Here is a 17,140-nt window from a genome sequence, read left to right as displayed (position 1 = left end):
CAATCAATGTGAAGCTTACGATGATGTCGTACCATAACAATATACATTCTCTTGGTGTCATCACTAATAAATAGAATCGTTTTGAATTGCACAATTTGCAGTAGCGACGCATGTGATTGTGGTGTCTTTCTAGTTATAATACCAGTGATCGCATTGCATGTCAAAATGATATGTTGAGTGATTTTGAAATCGTGGAACAACAAATTGGAGAAAGATTGCATTGGAAAATTGTTGAGAGAAAAATTAGAGTATTTATTGAGGGCCAAATTGAAAAAAAATTAAAGTTGTATTGAAAATGTAAAGTGACATTCATTTTGATATAATTTTTTTTTTCTTCTTAAAATGACACTCATTGTGAAATCGAGGAAGTACATGGTTTTTTTTGGTAGGCTTTGAGTTACTGAACTCTTTAGACTCAAAAAGGTAGGTTGATCACATAAGATTAAGGAGTGTTGATTTTGGTTTTGGTGTAGCACTCGATTAGAAGGTGTTTATATTAGTGTTTTTATGAGTTTTTTTTTTTGTGTTCCATTTATATAAGTCGTCTTTAATTTGTAATTTTTGTTGTTGGTCCTTGTTTGTCTTGTGCAGGAATTTGGTTAATAAATTTTGCCGTTCAAAAAAGAAAAATAGCAAAAATACTAAAAGTGTGAAGTCAAATATCATGATCGAGTTCACACACCGACTCTTTTACCTGTGTATCTGAATTTTTAATAACTATTATCATCTCATTTATTAAAAATAATAATAAAATTTCCATATGAAAAAGTGGAAATTGAGCTAAATAGTGGGTCATAGTTACTAAATTTGTAGGCCCAATCAAACAGCTCAATAGTACAATTGGTTAGCTTAACTTGGTTACAATCAAGGTTTTAGACTTACATAACCACAAATACAAATAAAATTATTTTGACTCACACACAACAACAATGACAAAAATTAAATGATAAAGAAATTGATTACATCATTCAACATCTTTAAATCATTTCATCTTTACAAAGAAACATATATGTGTGAGTGCGCCTGAAACTTTTTAATAATATCCACAATCAAGACCTTCTTTCCCTTCTTTGCAGTGTTTGGCAAATAAGCCAGTTGGATATTTTCCATGAAGATTTATGTAACTAAACATAACATTAGCACAATCAGTTGTCAAGTCACTGATCTCCTCAGCAAATGGACAAGCAAATTGTTTGAATGACTCACAGCAAACCTTTGGAGCGTATTTTGGTCCTTTACATTGACCTGTTAGGATTGTGTAGTTCTTAAAGTTCTCAAAATTAACTCTACAAGCTGCACACAAAAAAAAAATCACTTATTGGATCAACAATTGATTGAAAACTACATAAGAAGTTTGGTATTGAAAAAATGAAAAGTGTAGACTATAGAGTAAATATGTAGTTTATTTTATTTTCTAGTTTCATTTTTATTTTTGACATATTTTTAATGAAATATTTAAAATGTCAATATTTTTGTGTTGATTCACGCGTCAAAAACTCTTTGTTAATTGCGCAGCACATGTCATAAGAAAAAGCACCAAGTTTATGATTATATTGCTAATGAAATTAGATGTTCATATTTTAGTCAAACCAAAAAAAAAAAAAAGTTAAATAAGTTTTTTCATCCCTATAAATATAGTGAATTTTTATTTTAATTCCTAAAAAATAAAATGTGATGTTTTTATCCTCACAAATTTTTTTGCTTTATTTTTGGTCCCTAATGGATATAATTTTGACACCTTAATATAAATATATATATGTTGAACACAATAAACGGATATAACATGGATACATCTTGACCATAAAAGAGTTATAATCTTGATATTTATATGAATATAAATTGGCCATTAAGGACCAAAAACAAAATATATATATTTTTTGTGAGGATGAAAACATTCTATTTTATTTTTTAAGGACTAAAATGTTAATTACCTTTCCTAGCTTGTAGGAGGGAACGGCCACTAGATGCTCCAGACCCAAATATGTCATCTGTGTCAAAACAAATTGAAACAAAAACAAAAACAAAAACTCAAACCAAAATAAACCAATTTTAATAAATATGAACATCTAAATATTCATGATTGATCATTTGAAACATTATTTCGATGATTCTAAAATGTTGCAACTTGAAGAAATTAATGTACCAGTTATGAATGGGGAAGATGAGACCAATGTGGCTAGGAGCAAAAAATAGAGAATGGAAGAGAAGAAGGTATATGAACTCATTTTCTCTTTCACTCTCACAATTTTTTGTTTTTAATTTTTTTTTGTTTTTGTTTTTCTTGTTCTTGGTTTAGGTATTTATAACATTGCATATGAATTGTGGTGGAAATGAAATTAGATTGTTTGTTGGATATGCCAATGTTTTAATGGCTCTCCGCATGTTACCTTAACAGTTATTTTTTTGGTAATGTAACTACCACTAAAATATAGCTATTTTATAAGTGGTTCACAATTTGATCTAAAAAAATAATAGTATTTTCAAAGATACATGACCTTGTATACTCCAATATTATGATTAACCATCAGGTATTTATGCATAATTGAAATATTCACTAAAAATATTATTTATTAATGAGTAACGATGTTATTCTTAGGGATTAGTACAATTGAAGAAAAACATGTAGATACCTATGCACATTAATTTTATTAAATACTAACCATAAACAATTTTGCCTGAAAAAATCATAAACAATTGAAAGGGTTGTGTCTAGCGTATTTTTTTGTGTTAACCCTCCAGCTTTTAATGGAATGAAACCATAATAATCAGGAATTTGATAGGGATATAAGTAAAGTTTGACTAAGAATTATTTATACCAGAAATTGAACTCGAGTTTTTTTTGAATGATTCGTCTTAGGAAGCATTTATTAACCATTTTTTACGTTTACTGTATTTCAAACTATGCATTAGTGGATAGAAAACTGCTTTTTTTTTTTTCTCCCCAAAGACATTTCCTCTTTCACACCTCAAAGTCCCTAAAATAACCCCAACGTAACTTAAGTCATGTTCAGTATCATCAACATGAGTTAAGTCACGCTGAGTCAAATAATACCAACGTGAGTTAACCCACGTTATGTTATGTTATGGTATAGAACAGGAAAGACATAAACATAAACCATTGTGTTTCAAAACTTTCAAATACGAATTTCCTCCCAATTTCTGCAATTTTCTTGAGTAAAAAAAGGTTTAGGTAAGTTGACTCATTTCCTTAGGGCTCACAAAGGGCAGGGCACGCCTCAAAGTTCCTAGACCACCATAAGAGGTACTTAGAAGTTACAACTTCTCACCAACGAGATTCTTACTCCGACAATAGAAGTTGAACAAACTTGCATTGGAAAAATAAGTTGTTGTTTTACCAATTGTGGTTGACACATACACCATCGGTTATAAATATAAGTAAAAAAAAATCAGCTTTAAGGGTAATTAAAAATGTAGTTAAAATTGAGTATATGTTGCCCTTTATGCAGGGATATTGCATTTTATATGCAGGGGCTAGGGTTCAAATCCCGGACACTCCATTTCTCCACAATTTAATTGTGTGAGCTCTAGCCATTAGACTACTTGACAAAAAAAAATTGAGTATATGTTGCCCTTTTTTGAAATTAATACACCAACTTTATTGTACAACCTCATTCAAAGTTAAATTTATCACAAACTCTTGGTTTCACTCACGTGAGAATATGCAACACTAAAACCTCACCTTAGTTTTAGTCTGAAATTCTCCAATTGGTACACCCTTCAGTCATAAATATAAGCAAAAATTCATGTTTTAGATTCATTCAATAAATGATGTATGTTGTTTACAATAAAGACCACATACATCATTTATTGAATGATCCTAAAACATTGATTTTTGCTTATATTTGTGACGAGAGAGTGTAGTTTATATGTAAATTGTACCTTTCGAAGTAAAAAAAATGTAAAATATACCTCTCTTAATCTAAATTTTGTTACGAAAGAAAAGATTATAATACTTGGTTTGGGAATTAGTTCAATTCCTAATTCATAATTTCGATAAGTCACTCAACAACAAAAATCAACGAGATAATTTGGTTCTTTATCTTTATCTTTTTTTTTTTTAATTTGGTTATTTTTGTCCATTTTTATATGAATTTTTAAGTTTAAAATTCATGATTTTATTTTCTTATGGTTTTTCAATTTTCAAATCTATGATCTTCATCTATGTTTGCATAAGAATATTAGATTTGAAGCTTGAAAATGTATATAAAAATGGACAAAAAGGACAAAATTGAAATGAAAAAAAGATAAAAGGACCAAACTGTTACCTGAAATTAAGTTAAGAGACTAAAAGTATAATTTTGCCATTAGTTTTTCACAGTAATAGCTTTATATAATTTGCAATATGCAAATTTTTAAATAGTTGATAAGGATGAATAAATAAAAGTGAGTTTCTTTTCCCTAACTTCTTGGTGCCCAAATCGGATTCTAAAATTCAAAAAATAGATAGTTTATGAATTGCTTTTTGAACATGTTTACACATTTTGCAATATACAATTTAAAATGTGGTAGGTCGCACGAGAAGTCACTAAGGCAGGATAATAAAAATTGTGTGTCACGATCGAAGTTTAAATTGCAACTTTTCTACTTATGTGAGAGTTTTCAATGACAATTGTTGTTGGTCTATTCAAAAAAAGTAATTTTCCAAATAAAGGGCCCGTTTATTTTGGATTATTTTGAAAATAAAAAATCTAATTTTTGATCTAAAAAAATCAATTTTTTATTTTTGTAGCGATTGTTTTAGATTTAAAGAAAATACATTTTGTTAAAAAAAAATCATTTTTAGCCTCAAAATGAAAAGCTATTTCAAAATCTATTTTTTTCTAAACATAAGGAACTCAAGTGTAAGAGCTTCAAATCTTTAAAAAATGATTTTTATGATAGTAGACAAACAAAAATAGCTTTAGGTTTTTTTTTTTTTTTAAATCTCTGAAATTTTTTTAACTCACAATCTATTTTTTTTTTTAAGCTGAAACCGCACCCAAAAAAGTTGAAATTGAGCTAAAAAGATAGCAAAACTATCTCATTAGTTGGGTAGATTCCTTTGAAACTATTAAGTAGGGATAATCATCAACAATGATGCAAGTAGAACAGTAAGGAGCATAAATCACCTCATATTGGAGTGACATTATTTGAATAAAAATACTCCGATAGTTTATTTTTGTAACAAAATAGATCTTTAAACATTTCCTACTAATAGTGTCGTTATAGCAGCTATTTGATAACACTAGAGTAAGCATATTACATAGCTTTTCACAACTCAGTTTAGCAGAATTGAAAATAAATCATATGTTGAATTTATTTCTCAACGGTCCAATTTTTTCGGTTTGGAGCAAGACTCTGAAATGGCTTGGGATTCCGGCCACCCTCCATTTTGGAGACTCTGAAATGGCTTGGTACTTTCAGTAGGTCTGGTTCTGCTCTGCGGGGTATTGGTTATCTGGTTATCGTTGGGGCGTGCTCAGTCTTAGTCCGCTGATGAGAGGTGTTGTGTTGCTGCAATTTTTATTTGGTTGTTTTTGCAAGGTGTACGTGTGTTCTGCTGAGACCGTTTAGTTTTGCTGCGTTTTTTCTGTCTCATTAGCGAGGCTGGTTGGAGTGTGTCGTTATCGTCTCAAGCTTGGTTGGTCGTTTCCTGATTTCGGTCGGCTGTGCTTTTATCTTTGTGCTTATAAGTAGTGATCTTTTTGGTTTTGGGGGATTAATGAATTAGTCTTTTTGGTATCCTTGTTTTGATCAGGTTTTAGAGAGTTGGATTTGTATAGCTTGTGTAATTGGTGGCTGTATCTTTGCACTTGTTCTAATCATTGCTCATCTTGTGCTTGGTTAGTTCCAAATAGATTTTAATAGAGTCCGTAAGACTTAGCTCATATGTCAATGTCAATATTGTTAGATTAGACACTTTCATTCGGATTCGAACTCAGAACATCACAGTTATGTGTACGTGGATATTAGGTGGTGTTTGTCACTTCGTCTATACACAAGAAAATAATATTGATCAACAAATAACCATCATTCTTGACATGAGAATAAGCTGTTCAGTTATACATTTATACCCCAAATAACGGTGAAAGAAAACGGGGAGATAATATTAACAAAAATTTAGCCTATATCCCAAGAAATATAGAAAAAAAAACCTCAAAGAGTTGTATTTATTTTGTTTTGGACATAAATAGACTTGTATTTCATGAAGTTTATACGTCTTCAACTCGTTCTAAAAAAATTGGTTTTCACACAATCAGTTTTTGATATTCCATAACCCTTGTTAAATAATAATTGTAGAAATCAAAACATTTATCTATCCAACTATAAAGTAGATCAGCCACTACTCTAATACGAAAATAATTATGCATATCATTCTCATACTTGTCGCAGCTTCAAATAGATCATATATTAATTCTCTTTAAAAAAATATAGAAAAAGGATGTTTGTGCACTAACATATGCCCTAAAAGGTCCCAGCATAGTAGATGGGAAATGTACTTGCCAGTTGCCACAAACAAAACAACAAATGAATTAAGCTGTAGTGATAGTTGCTAATCTATGTCTCCCGTAAAGTCTACATGTGAAGAAAAAATAGAAGTAAAATGTTAGAGGTTCTTGCGGTTTGTTTTGTATTCTCCAAATTTCAAAAGTCAACCTTATCTATGTTTCTATACTATATCAATCGTTATATTGCACAGATTAGCTTTCACTTACAAATGTGTTGTAAACCTTGTAGTAAATCCATCAATAAACCTAGTTTTCAGTTGGCGAGTTTGATAATGGTTCTTGCAGGGATTCGAACCCATATCCCCTACTCTGCATGAAGCAAAATCAACCATTGAGTACTAGTTAACAATTTTGACAATTCCTTCAAACAACTTTTTTGAGGAGAATTCTTTCGAACAACTTAATACATATTTCATAAAACTTTGGTATCCAAAAAAATAACTCATGTTCTGCTATTGGGTTTATTGTTCTTGATGTACATGGGTATATGCACCAGATCCGTGTCGTGTTTCACAGTGGCGATAGTTCTTGTTTGCGATAGCTTTTTTTGGTTTGTGACTACTGCTTTGTGGAACTTCGTTACCGCTACGTCGTCGGTCATGTGTATTTGCTTGCTGATTATGTTTTGTGACTTTGGTTGTTGGCGCCTCTAATTGTTTGTTTTTGTGCTTTTATTGTTATGTTCGTTCATATGTTGTTTGTTTGTGTTTTTTTACGGGTCTCTGGCGACAATTTGTTTTTGTGTTTGAATGATAAAGATTTGTACTCATTTTGCAGTGGTTGTGTGTTTGTGACTCAAAAACTTAAAATGGTCTAATTTTGTTAACCCGAAAGGGTCTGGTTACTAACGTATTAGACTCATCCTTCGATCTGAGTTCTTACACGTATGTTTGATTGTGTTTGGTGGCCTGATTTCTTCGACTCTATGATGTTTCCAGATTTGTTGAGATCTGTAGGTTTCAAGTCGTATTGTCTGCCTTCACATTGGTACTTCATGCTTGAAAGAGCTTTATGCTTGCTGCTTGTTCAGGGAGTTGTTGGCACTGGATTTTGATAGTGTGTTGGCTGTAACACCCTGTTTTCCTAATATATAAATAATATAAAATAAATCAGAGTTCATTGCAAACAGGATATCACATTTCGTTCTTCAAAATATCATTTAACACAAATAGAGTTAAATTCACTATTTATTTAAACAACTGCTTTCAATAATTCAAAATAATGTCGTAGCGAATATATTTAATCTTTAAGCATTACTTGGCACTAAGGCCTCAACATCAACAACATAAATAAAATCCACCTAAAAGTGGTCCAACATCAAATTATAAGAAGATACTTAACAATGGAAAATAAAACACATAAGAATCCCTATCCCGTTATGTATCAGAGCATGACTCCTATGATGACACGAGAATTCAACTCACATCAGCTGTTACTCCCGAATATCTGCACGTTACCCACGTAGAGGTAACATTCAAACAGAATGGGTGAGATTTCATATTCGATAATAATAAGCAGTAATTCTGTAAAAGAATTTAACAACACAAAACAGTAGCAATTCATCATTAACAATGCTAATAAGCAATAATTCATGTAAAAGAATTTAACAACACAAAACAACAACAATTCATCGTTAACAATGCTTCACATAAGTCCAACTACAAATCATCAATTAACTTCGCTCAACAGTGCAACAACACGACTCAACAAATGCAATGCAATGCAATTATGCATGTGGTACCAACAGAGCTACAACTCCCTTCGCTAATGCAGTGATTCGGCTTTGACAGGCTACAACCCCCTTCGCTTAATAAATCACTAATACAGGCCATCGTGGTGCCAATCTAGACCATCATAATTAAAATTAAATGATTATGCAATGACACAATTAAAATGCAACAACAGCAACATCAACTTCGCATCACAATTTCACAATTAATCAACATTATTCTTCGCAAATAAACAATAATCTCATTCACACACTTATAATTACGAAACTCAAGCATGCATACCTTAATTGAACCCCTTAATACTCAAGTTTGAAGTTGAGAAACCAAACCATAAGTATTGGAATGACTTGGAAATAGTTATGCTAAGTTTCTTTAAAATTTTCCCAAGACCTACTTGAAGTGTTTTCATCATAACTCAAAATCCACAAAACATTTTCAAGTCAAACCAACGCCATTGAAAAGATAACCTAATTATCTAAAACCTTCATGTTTACACCAAAGGCCAATTCAAATCAGAAAAAGGGTGAAAAAGCACAAAAACTCAAAAACCGAAGTCCTAACACCACGCAAACGAAGGCACAACAAAGCAGTCACCCATGAGGGCTGTCTTTCTACGCCTAGGCGCTGGAAAAAGGCTCCCAGGCGTGGGAAGGCAGCAGCCAGTGACCTACGCTGCCGCTCTGTGCAGTCTTGGTTTTTTCTCGGCTTTATCATTTCGCACGTAAAAACTCAACTGTTATCTCGATTCCAATTCCGTTTTCGCCTACGCGTTCTATTCAATAAATCCTATCATATTTTACAGAAAAATCATATTTTTGAATCTCCAAAACAGCTTATCCGAGAATCACTTATTTCCCAAAAACACTTAAAATCACTTTTATTCAAAATCTCAATTTTTGACCCCATTTGATCCCAATTTGATAGGAAACATTACCTAGGGTTACTCTACAACCTAAACATCAACTTTCACATTAATTCATTGGATTACTTACACTTTCAAGAATCAAATTGCAATTCAAAACCATAACTTCTTTAACATCACAATTATCAACAACATCAAAGTTAGCCCCTTTTTCAAAATTATAGAACTCATATTAAAGAAGGTTAGTACCACTCTTTCCTTAGATTGGATGAACTTTGAATTCTTTAAGCTTTCCCTTGCCCTCTCACAATGCTCTTCTCTTCTCTGACTTCTCACTTCCACGTTTCCTCCAAAAACTGTTTTACGTGTCTGACTCTTTTTTTCTTAACCTCTCCTTATTCCTAACTTAACACTTCCCTCTTATTCCAATTTTGCCCTTACTACCTCATTATTATATTTTAATTGTATTCCTTCACTAATAATACTATAATAAGCTACTAATATTCACCAACACATAACACAAAACATCACACATCGCAATTATTCACATAAATTATTCAAAATGACACTAAACTCCATAAAATAACTAAATAATAAATTAGGGTGTTACATTGGCGGCCGATCCTTTCACTGAATTAAGCCTTAACTGTTCTTCGTACATGTTCACTTATCATTTTTTTTATAATCTGATTTCGCGCTCGTACGCAGGTTCGCTGGATTGCTGGTAATGATAATGATTAATGACAACTATCTTTGTACTAACCATCTAAGTATATTATACATCTCTTTGTATACGTCTTTAAAGTATCTCATACATCTATATACTTGCTTTAGGGAATGCACTACCATATATGACCACTTAATGATTAATGAGAAGATTTAGGAAGTATCTATCGATGACTTAGAGGGACAAATTTCAAATCTTACATATGATGAGCTTTTTCCTGAGTTTTTTTTAATGATAAAAGTTATTTATAATAAAAACTATTACTAACAATAATACGTGACAAGCCAACTCAACACTTTTTTAATAAAAAAACGAAGAAATGATTAACTTGTACACATTTTAACATATAAAGGATTTGAAAGAGACAAAAGAAAAGATAAAATACTAAAATATAATAAGTTAAAAGACTTCAAACAATTTTTGCCATAAAAAAAATTACTTTCGGTGGAGTATGGATCTTATTCTTTCCTTATTTAGTGGAGTCACTTCACTTTAATGGTACTCAAGCATACATTCATGATGACAAATCATGCTTCTTTAGTCTATTTCCGGCCAAAGAGAAAGGCATATCATATCTATGGGGACAGGAACCAAGCAACAATGTGGAGTCAGTTAAAAAACATTTAATCAGAAAAGTAAAAAACTAGCTTTACGTATCAGGCAAATGTTGATTGATAATATTTTTTGGGGGCCATAGAATAAGAGAAAGAGTATTATGTCTTATACTCTATTTTAAAAGATTGACTAATTATTACATTAATAAGAAATTGAACCAACTATAAGACAGTTGTACATAATCTGTGCTGGTGGGGATGTGTGTGTGGGGTTATTCTAAATCCAAAGTGATGAAAAATGAAAGAAATTGAGCTAGTTGGAATCATCATAGGCCGACAAGATCAATGGAAATTAGAAAATTATGGAAGGCTTATAGAGTTTGACATGTCATTATTGGCATTATTATTATAGAGAAAATTCTATGTTGAAGTCATGAGAATGACTTTTTTGATGAAGTTAATCTTATGGTCAATTATTGAACATTGTATATTTAACGGGAAAATATAAATAGACACCCTTTTTTCATACTACTTTTGTACATACCCTGTGGGAGGGTATTTTGGTAATGTGCAACAAATGATATGTAGTTATTTTGGACCCACATTTCCACATGTTGCATTTATGTGTGGGGGTTTAAATGGTGTATGTCACCTATGTGTGTCTATGTAAAAGCAATCATATTTAATCTATCTTACGTCAGATTATATGATGTGTAGAACATTTGGCTAAACAAAATAACTTTTCTAATAAAGTCAGATAGTTAATTCGTGAAGGTTCTAGAAATAAATTATGAAGTAATTTAAATTTTGAAAGTCTAAATGAAGTAGCTAAACTATCCTACATTTTAACTGGGCTACTTCATAAAATATATATGTAGTTTTGTTTCAATGAATGAAGGTTTGGGTAGCTTAGCTAATATGAGTTTAGAGATGAAGAGTTGAAGATTATAGATTCAAATTTTGATGAATGAGCAAATATTAATCTAACAACTAATTACTAACATTTATTATTAAAATAAAGTAAATATGAAGTTTTTGTTTAGGGGAGGGGGTGTTAAGGTTTATAGTAGCTCGGTTGGTTTGGGTTAAGAGATTAGGAGTTTGAGTCATACCGAGAGTTCAAACTCGAACGAAGGAGTGTATATTAACCTAACAATTAATTTACTAAAATTTTTATTAAAAAATACTAACATTTGACATTCAAAAAATAAAATAAAAATGGATGTAATTGTTTCAATCTCTCCCACGTAAAAAAAATAAAAAATAATCACAGATTCTCTCTTTCTCTCGGGTTTAATTGGTGAAATTAGTCAAAATCATCAAATAGTTAATTGTCAGTGAAAATAAGAATATGAAAATCATTTTGAAAATCAAATCATAAGATATAGTAAAGAAGGGAGTGTCAAAAGACTTGAAAGCTTTTCATTTTCTTGCTAACTCTCAATATGTCATTCTCCAGCTTGGTGGATGATATCAATGCCATGCTCAACACAGCCGAGCCACCTTCCGATAAGTGTTGCATCTACAAGGTCCCCTATGTTATTCGCAGACACAACAAAGACGCATACACCCCCACTGTCGTTTCCATTGGCCCCTTTCACCACGGTCACCCCCAGCTCCAAAACATGGAAAATCAGAAACTCATTTACTTCAAGGATTTTCTCCAAAGAACCAAGGCATGTTTAAACGACTTAGTCTGCTACATAGAATCTGTCTTATCTGATTTCAAACGTTGTTATTCCGAAACCCTACCATTTTCTCATGATGAACTTGTTAAGTTAATCTTAATCGATTCCGCTTTTATAATTCAACTTTTTTGGAGATACTATTATGATCGTCGGTGCATTCTCTTTAAACCTTGGTTAGATAATGGTATAAGATACGATTTATGGTTACTTGAAAATCAGCTTCCCTTTTTCGTTATTGAAAAAATTTACAGTCTTTCATTGACTAATGTTCCTACCACTATGATCCATTCTTTTCTTAAACTCACTATTCATTATTTTGGTTATTACAATAAATCAAAATTGGATTTTGATAAGGGTGATATTAGTATAAGTCACTTCACTGATCTGATTAGGATATTTCATTTGCAACATCCTATTGAAAGTCGGCCGAGTAGAGTCAGAGAATGGATGAAACATCCACCGAGTGCAACTGAGTTGTTAGAAGCTGGAGTTAGATTTAAAGTGAACACTGAAAGTAAGTGTTTACTTGACTTGAGGTTTTCGGGAGGAGTTCTTGAAATTCCTCAATTATTAGTTGCGGATTCGACCGAAACTTTATTTCGGAATATGGTTGCTTTGGAGCAGTGTCATTACCCTGATGATTCATATATTACCGATTATCGTTCTGTTTTGGATTACCTTATAAATACTGCTAAGGATGTGGATATACTTGTTCAGAGCGAAATACTGGAAAATATGCTTGGAGACAGTGATTCTGTGGCTAACTTGTTTAATGGTCTTGGCAAAGATATTATACGTTCTACAATCAGTTCTCAATTCTCTATTCTTGGCAAAGACTTAAATGCTTATTGTAAGAATCCATGGCATAAGTTGAAGGCTACTCTCAGGCGTGATTATTGCAAAACTCCCTGGCAAACTGCTGCTTCCATTGCTGGAATCTTACTCCTTGCTCTCACTTTACTTCAAACAGTTTGTTCTTGCAAGTAGTACAACAACCTAATGCTTTGCAAGTTTGTTCTCAGGCGTGATGTCTTTCATTGTTAAGTTCATAATTATTATTATTATTATCATCAATGTACGTAGTTTGTTTCAATATGTTTCATTATCTTTTTGTGTTGCATCAGATTGAAATTGTAATTTCATATAAATAGGTGTTCTGCTGAATAAAAGAGCAACTTGATCATGTTGTATTGTTGTTGAACAAAATGGGTCTGATAGTGTGGTTGGCAAAATCTAGGGGTGCAGGTAGAAACTTCAAACTAATGTCGTGTCTCGCGTGCGTTTGGTTCCACGGTGATAACAATTGTTTTTGAATGAATTGATTTTCTAGAATTGATTTAGATGAAAATGAGTTTAGTGTAACATGATTTATGTTTTAATACCTTAATTGATTTTCTTATATTTGTGTATTGGAGCTGTTCTATTGCGTTTTTCTTAGTATCAGTTAGTATCAAATATAGCTTTTCACAACTCAGTTTAGCAGAATTGAAAATAAATCATATGTTGAATTTATTTTTCAACTGTCCAATTTTTTCAGTAGTTTGGACTTTGGAGCAAGACTCTAAAATGGCTTGGGTTTGTTTATTCAATTAACCAATGGATTGTGTATCCTTTGATCTATATAGGAGGTGGAAGTGTAGGTTAGTAGGTTATTTTGTATTGGTTGCTTGTGTTTTGGGGTCTTAGTGGTGGGTGTTTCAGTTTTTTCTCTGCATAGTTAGTAGCTGTTGGTACTTTCAGTAGGTCTGGTTCTACTCTGCGGGGTATTGGTTTTCTGGTTGTCGTCGGGGCGTGCTCAGCCTTAGTCAGCTGATGAGAGGTGTTGTGTTGCTGCAATTTTTATTTGGTTGTTTTTTCAAGGTGTGTGTTTTGCTGAGACCATTTAGTTTTGCTGCGTTTTTTCGGTCTCATTAGCGAGGCACGTTGGAGTAGGGTCAGTGTGTCGTTATCATCTCAAGCTTGGTTGAACATTTCCTGGTTTGGCTTGGTTCCGCTTTTAGCTTTTAGTAGCCTCCAATTGGGTTCAAACTCAATATCAGGACATCGCAATTATAGGCGGTGTTTGCCACTTCGTTTACAAACCAAAAAATAATATTGATCAACAAATAACCGTCATTCTTGACATGGGGGAATATGCTTGTTCAATTTACACTTTTATTTGTCAAGTGTTCAATTATACATTTATACCTCAAATAATGGTGAAAGAAAATGGGAAGAGAAAATTAACATGAACTTAGGTGATAAATGTGACCTATATCCCAATAAATAGAGAAACTGAGAAACCCCATAGACTTGTATTTCATGAAGTATATTAACATGAATTTAAGTTTTCATTGGTCTTTGCAAGCCTCTGAAATCTAAGTCACCTAAGTTAATTTCGATAAATAAAAATAGGTTAATGAGTTTTTTTTTTTTTAACATTCATAATGTTTTTTCTTTTGACAAATTTAACATTTATAATGTTGATATCGTTGCTTAGTCTCTAGAAAAAATAAGTCAAGGATCTTAAACCATTATGATGACTTAATTATAGTAATTCCTCTGTTTGATCTTTGATCTCTATAAAAAGGTCATATTTCATACTCTAACTAATAACTAACTATTTAGCTCATGAAAACAAATGAAATTTAAAAACCTCTAATATTGACCCAATAAGTAGTAATGTACTTACCACAAATAAAACAACAGATGAATTAAGATGTTGTGGTAGTTGTTAATCTATGTGTCCCCTAAAGTCTGTATGTGAAGGAAAAATAAAAGGAATTAAAATGTAAGATGTTCTTACTTAATTACCTCTTGATGAAACAAGTTAAGATGCATATGGACTACAGTCCAAGAAAGATGACAACTACTATTAAAATTGGTTATGCAATCATACTATTAGTAACAGATGTCATCTCTCCTACGATTGAAGTTCCTAAACATTTCTTCAATATATATAAACATTTTGATGCATATTATGTTCCTTTGTTCAAAGAAGTCAAGGCCATACTTATAAGGGAGATGGATCATCTAGTCTCGTGTTTACAATTGACTTGAGTCTAGATATATATTTTTTTTTTGGAAGAATTGACTCGAGTCTAGTAAAATTGGTTGGGCAGGGGCAGGTACTATATGGTGATGCATTTAAAGTTTTACAACTCGAGAGTTTACCTCAACTCGTTTTATCTAGGAAAATTCGACTCGTAAACTCGAATCGTGAACTTTTACAAGTTTACTTAAAATTGAAATTTTATACTATTTATTATATTATGGCTTAATTGATTTGTCGGTCCCTTAACTTATTTCTTTTATTCAATTTGGTCCCATAAATCTTAACTTTCTCAAACACCTCCCTTAACTTATTTCTTTTATTCAATTTAGTCCAATTTTGATAATTTTAATCCCCTAAAAACACAGATCGTTGGATTACGAAGGTCTATCAGATTTTATAGTGTATCACTAACACCTAATTTATTTACTTTCTTCTTCCATCATCTTCATCTACATTCATCCTTTATCATCTTCATAATTTTTTTTCTTCATCATCTTCATAAAACCCAAAAAAAAAAAAAAAATCTTCTCTCAGTTTCGAGTTTTCAACCGTCGGAATCAAAATTTCCAATTTTCCACCATCGGAACCTTAACGTTTCTTTTGTCAATGTGCTCCTTTGTTCTTGAGAAAATAAAACGTTTCACTTCAAAGTTGAAACGTGTGTTACTGTAAAGCCAGAAAGCAGAAATGTTTCATTTGGGCATGAAAATAATGGGCTAATTTTTTTTGTTTTTAAAAAAATAATTGAGAGTCTAAATTCGTAAACTCAGCCGATTTTACACGAGTTTATTGAGTGTTAACTCGATCAAACTCGTCAAACTTCCCGATTTTACCATAAATCGAATTTACCCCCGAGTTAACACGATTTTGGTACCTAAACACGTAAAATCAGTAAACTCGGCGAGTTAACACTTGATTTGTGGAACATTTGATGCATTTACCCAAACAACTTGAAATAAGCATATTAATGATTCTTTTATAAATTAACTAGTAATAGACCCGTGCTTCCGCACGAGTCGCATAACATTGCGGTAATCATATAAAAATAATTACATTATTAATATTGTCAAATGTTTAAGAAATTATCAACATTAATATAATGTTTCTATTGAATATTTTTTTCTTATATATAGAAAAATATGTTAAATATTTGAATCGCATATGTTGTGAATTTTATTTTATTATGTACGCGAAAACAAATTTTTATATACATATATAAGAAATATAATAAAATAAAATTTTTAAAACTCATGATTATTTTCAAAACATAAAAATTAATATATTGTTTCTAATAAATAAATTTTTATTTTACATGCAAAACACCGTTCAACGTTTACATCGCACCCGTTGCAGATTTTATACGTTTTATCTGCATAAAAAAACTTTATGAAAATATATGAGAATTTTTATATGATAAAATTGTGGAAACTCATTAATATTGTCAAAATATAAACATTAATATAGTGATTATATTGAATAACTTTTTATTTTATATGCAAAACACCGTTCAATGCTCGCACCGCACCCCGTTGTAGATTCATGTGCTTATATAAGCATAAATAAATTTTTATGTACATATATGAGAAAACAGATATGATAAAATTTTAAAAAGTCATGACTATTTTCAAAATATCAACATCAATGTAGTGTTTCTATTAATTTTTATTTTATTTTATATGTAAAACACCGTTCAATGTTTGCACCGCACTCGTTGCAGATTTTATACGTTTTATCTGGAGAAACATATTTTTATGTAAATATATGAGAAAGTTGATACGATAAAATTGTGAAAATTCATTAATATTGTCAAAATACAAACATTAATATATTGTTTCAATTGAATTACTTTTTATTTTATTTATGCAAAACATCGTTCAATGTTTACACCCGTTGTAGATTTTATCTACTTATATATGCATAAATAAATTTTTATGTACATATATGAGAAAATAGATATGATAAAATTTTGGAAACTTAACTATTTTCAGAATATCAACGTCCATGTAGTGTTTATATTAAATAACTTTTATTTTATA

At 31.2% G+C, this 17,140-nt stretch overlaps 2 protein-coding genes across 2 annotated transcripts; one reads left to right on the top strand and one right to left on the bottom strand.

Moving 5' to 3' along the window:
- Window positions 1-1,033: 1,033 nt before the first annotated feature.
- Window positions 1,034-3,381, bottom strand: LOC11412288 (GPI-anchored protein LLG1). The gene is made up of 3 exons (XM_024785998.1): window positions 3,288-3,381; window positions 1,932-1,988; window positions 1,034-1,293 (listed from the first exon to the last, which is right to left on the bottom strand). The coding sequence occupies exons 1-3, from the start codon at window positions 3,379-3,381 to the stop codon at window positions 1,034-1,036; spliced, it is 411 nt and encodes a 136-aa protein (XP_024641766.1).
- Window positions 3,382-11,764: 8,383 nt separating this feature from the next.
- LOC11414467 (UPF0481 protein At3g47200) lies at window positions 11,765-13,253 on the top strand. The gene has a single exon (XM_003618428.4). The coding sequence runs from the start codon at window positions 11,828-11,830 to the stop codon at window positions 13,055-13,057; it is 1,230 nt and encodes a 409-aa protein (XP_003618476.3). The 5' UTR covers window positions 11,765-11,827; the 3' UTR covers window positions 13,058-13,253.
- Window positions 13,254-17,140: the final 3,887 nt, after the last annotated feature.

This window comes from Medicago truncatula, chromosome 6 (assembly GCF_003473485.1).
Source record: "Medicago truncatula cultivar Jemalong A17 chromosome 6, MtrunA17r5.0-ANR, whole genome shotgun sequence".
NCBI lineage: Eukaryota > Viridiplantae > Streptophyta > Magnoliopsida > Fabales > Fabaceae > Medicago > Medicago truncatula.
The sequence above is the reverse complement of the archived record's forward strand: the minus strand, read 5'-3'. Positions and strand labels throughout refer to the sequence as shown.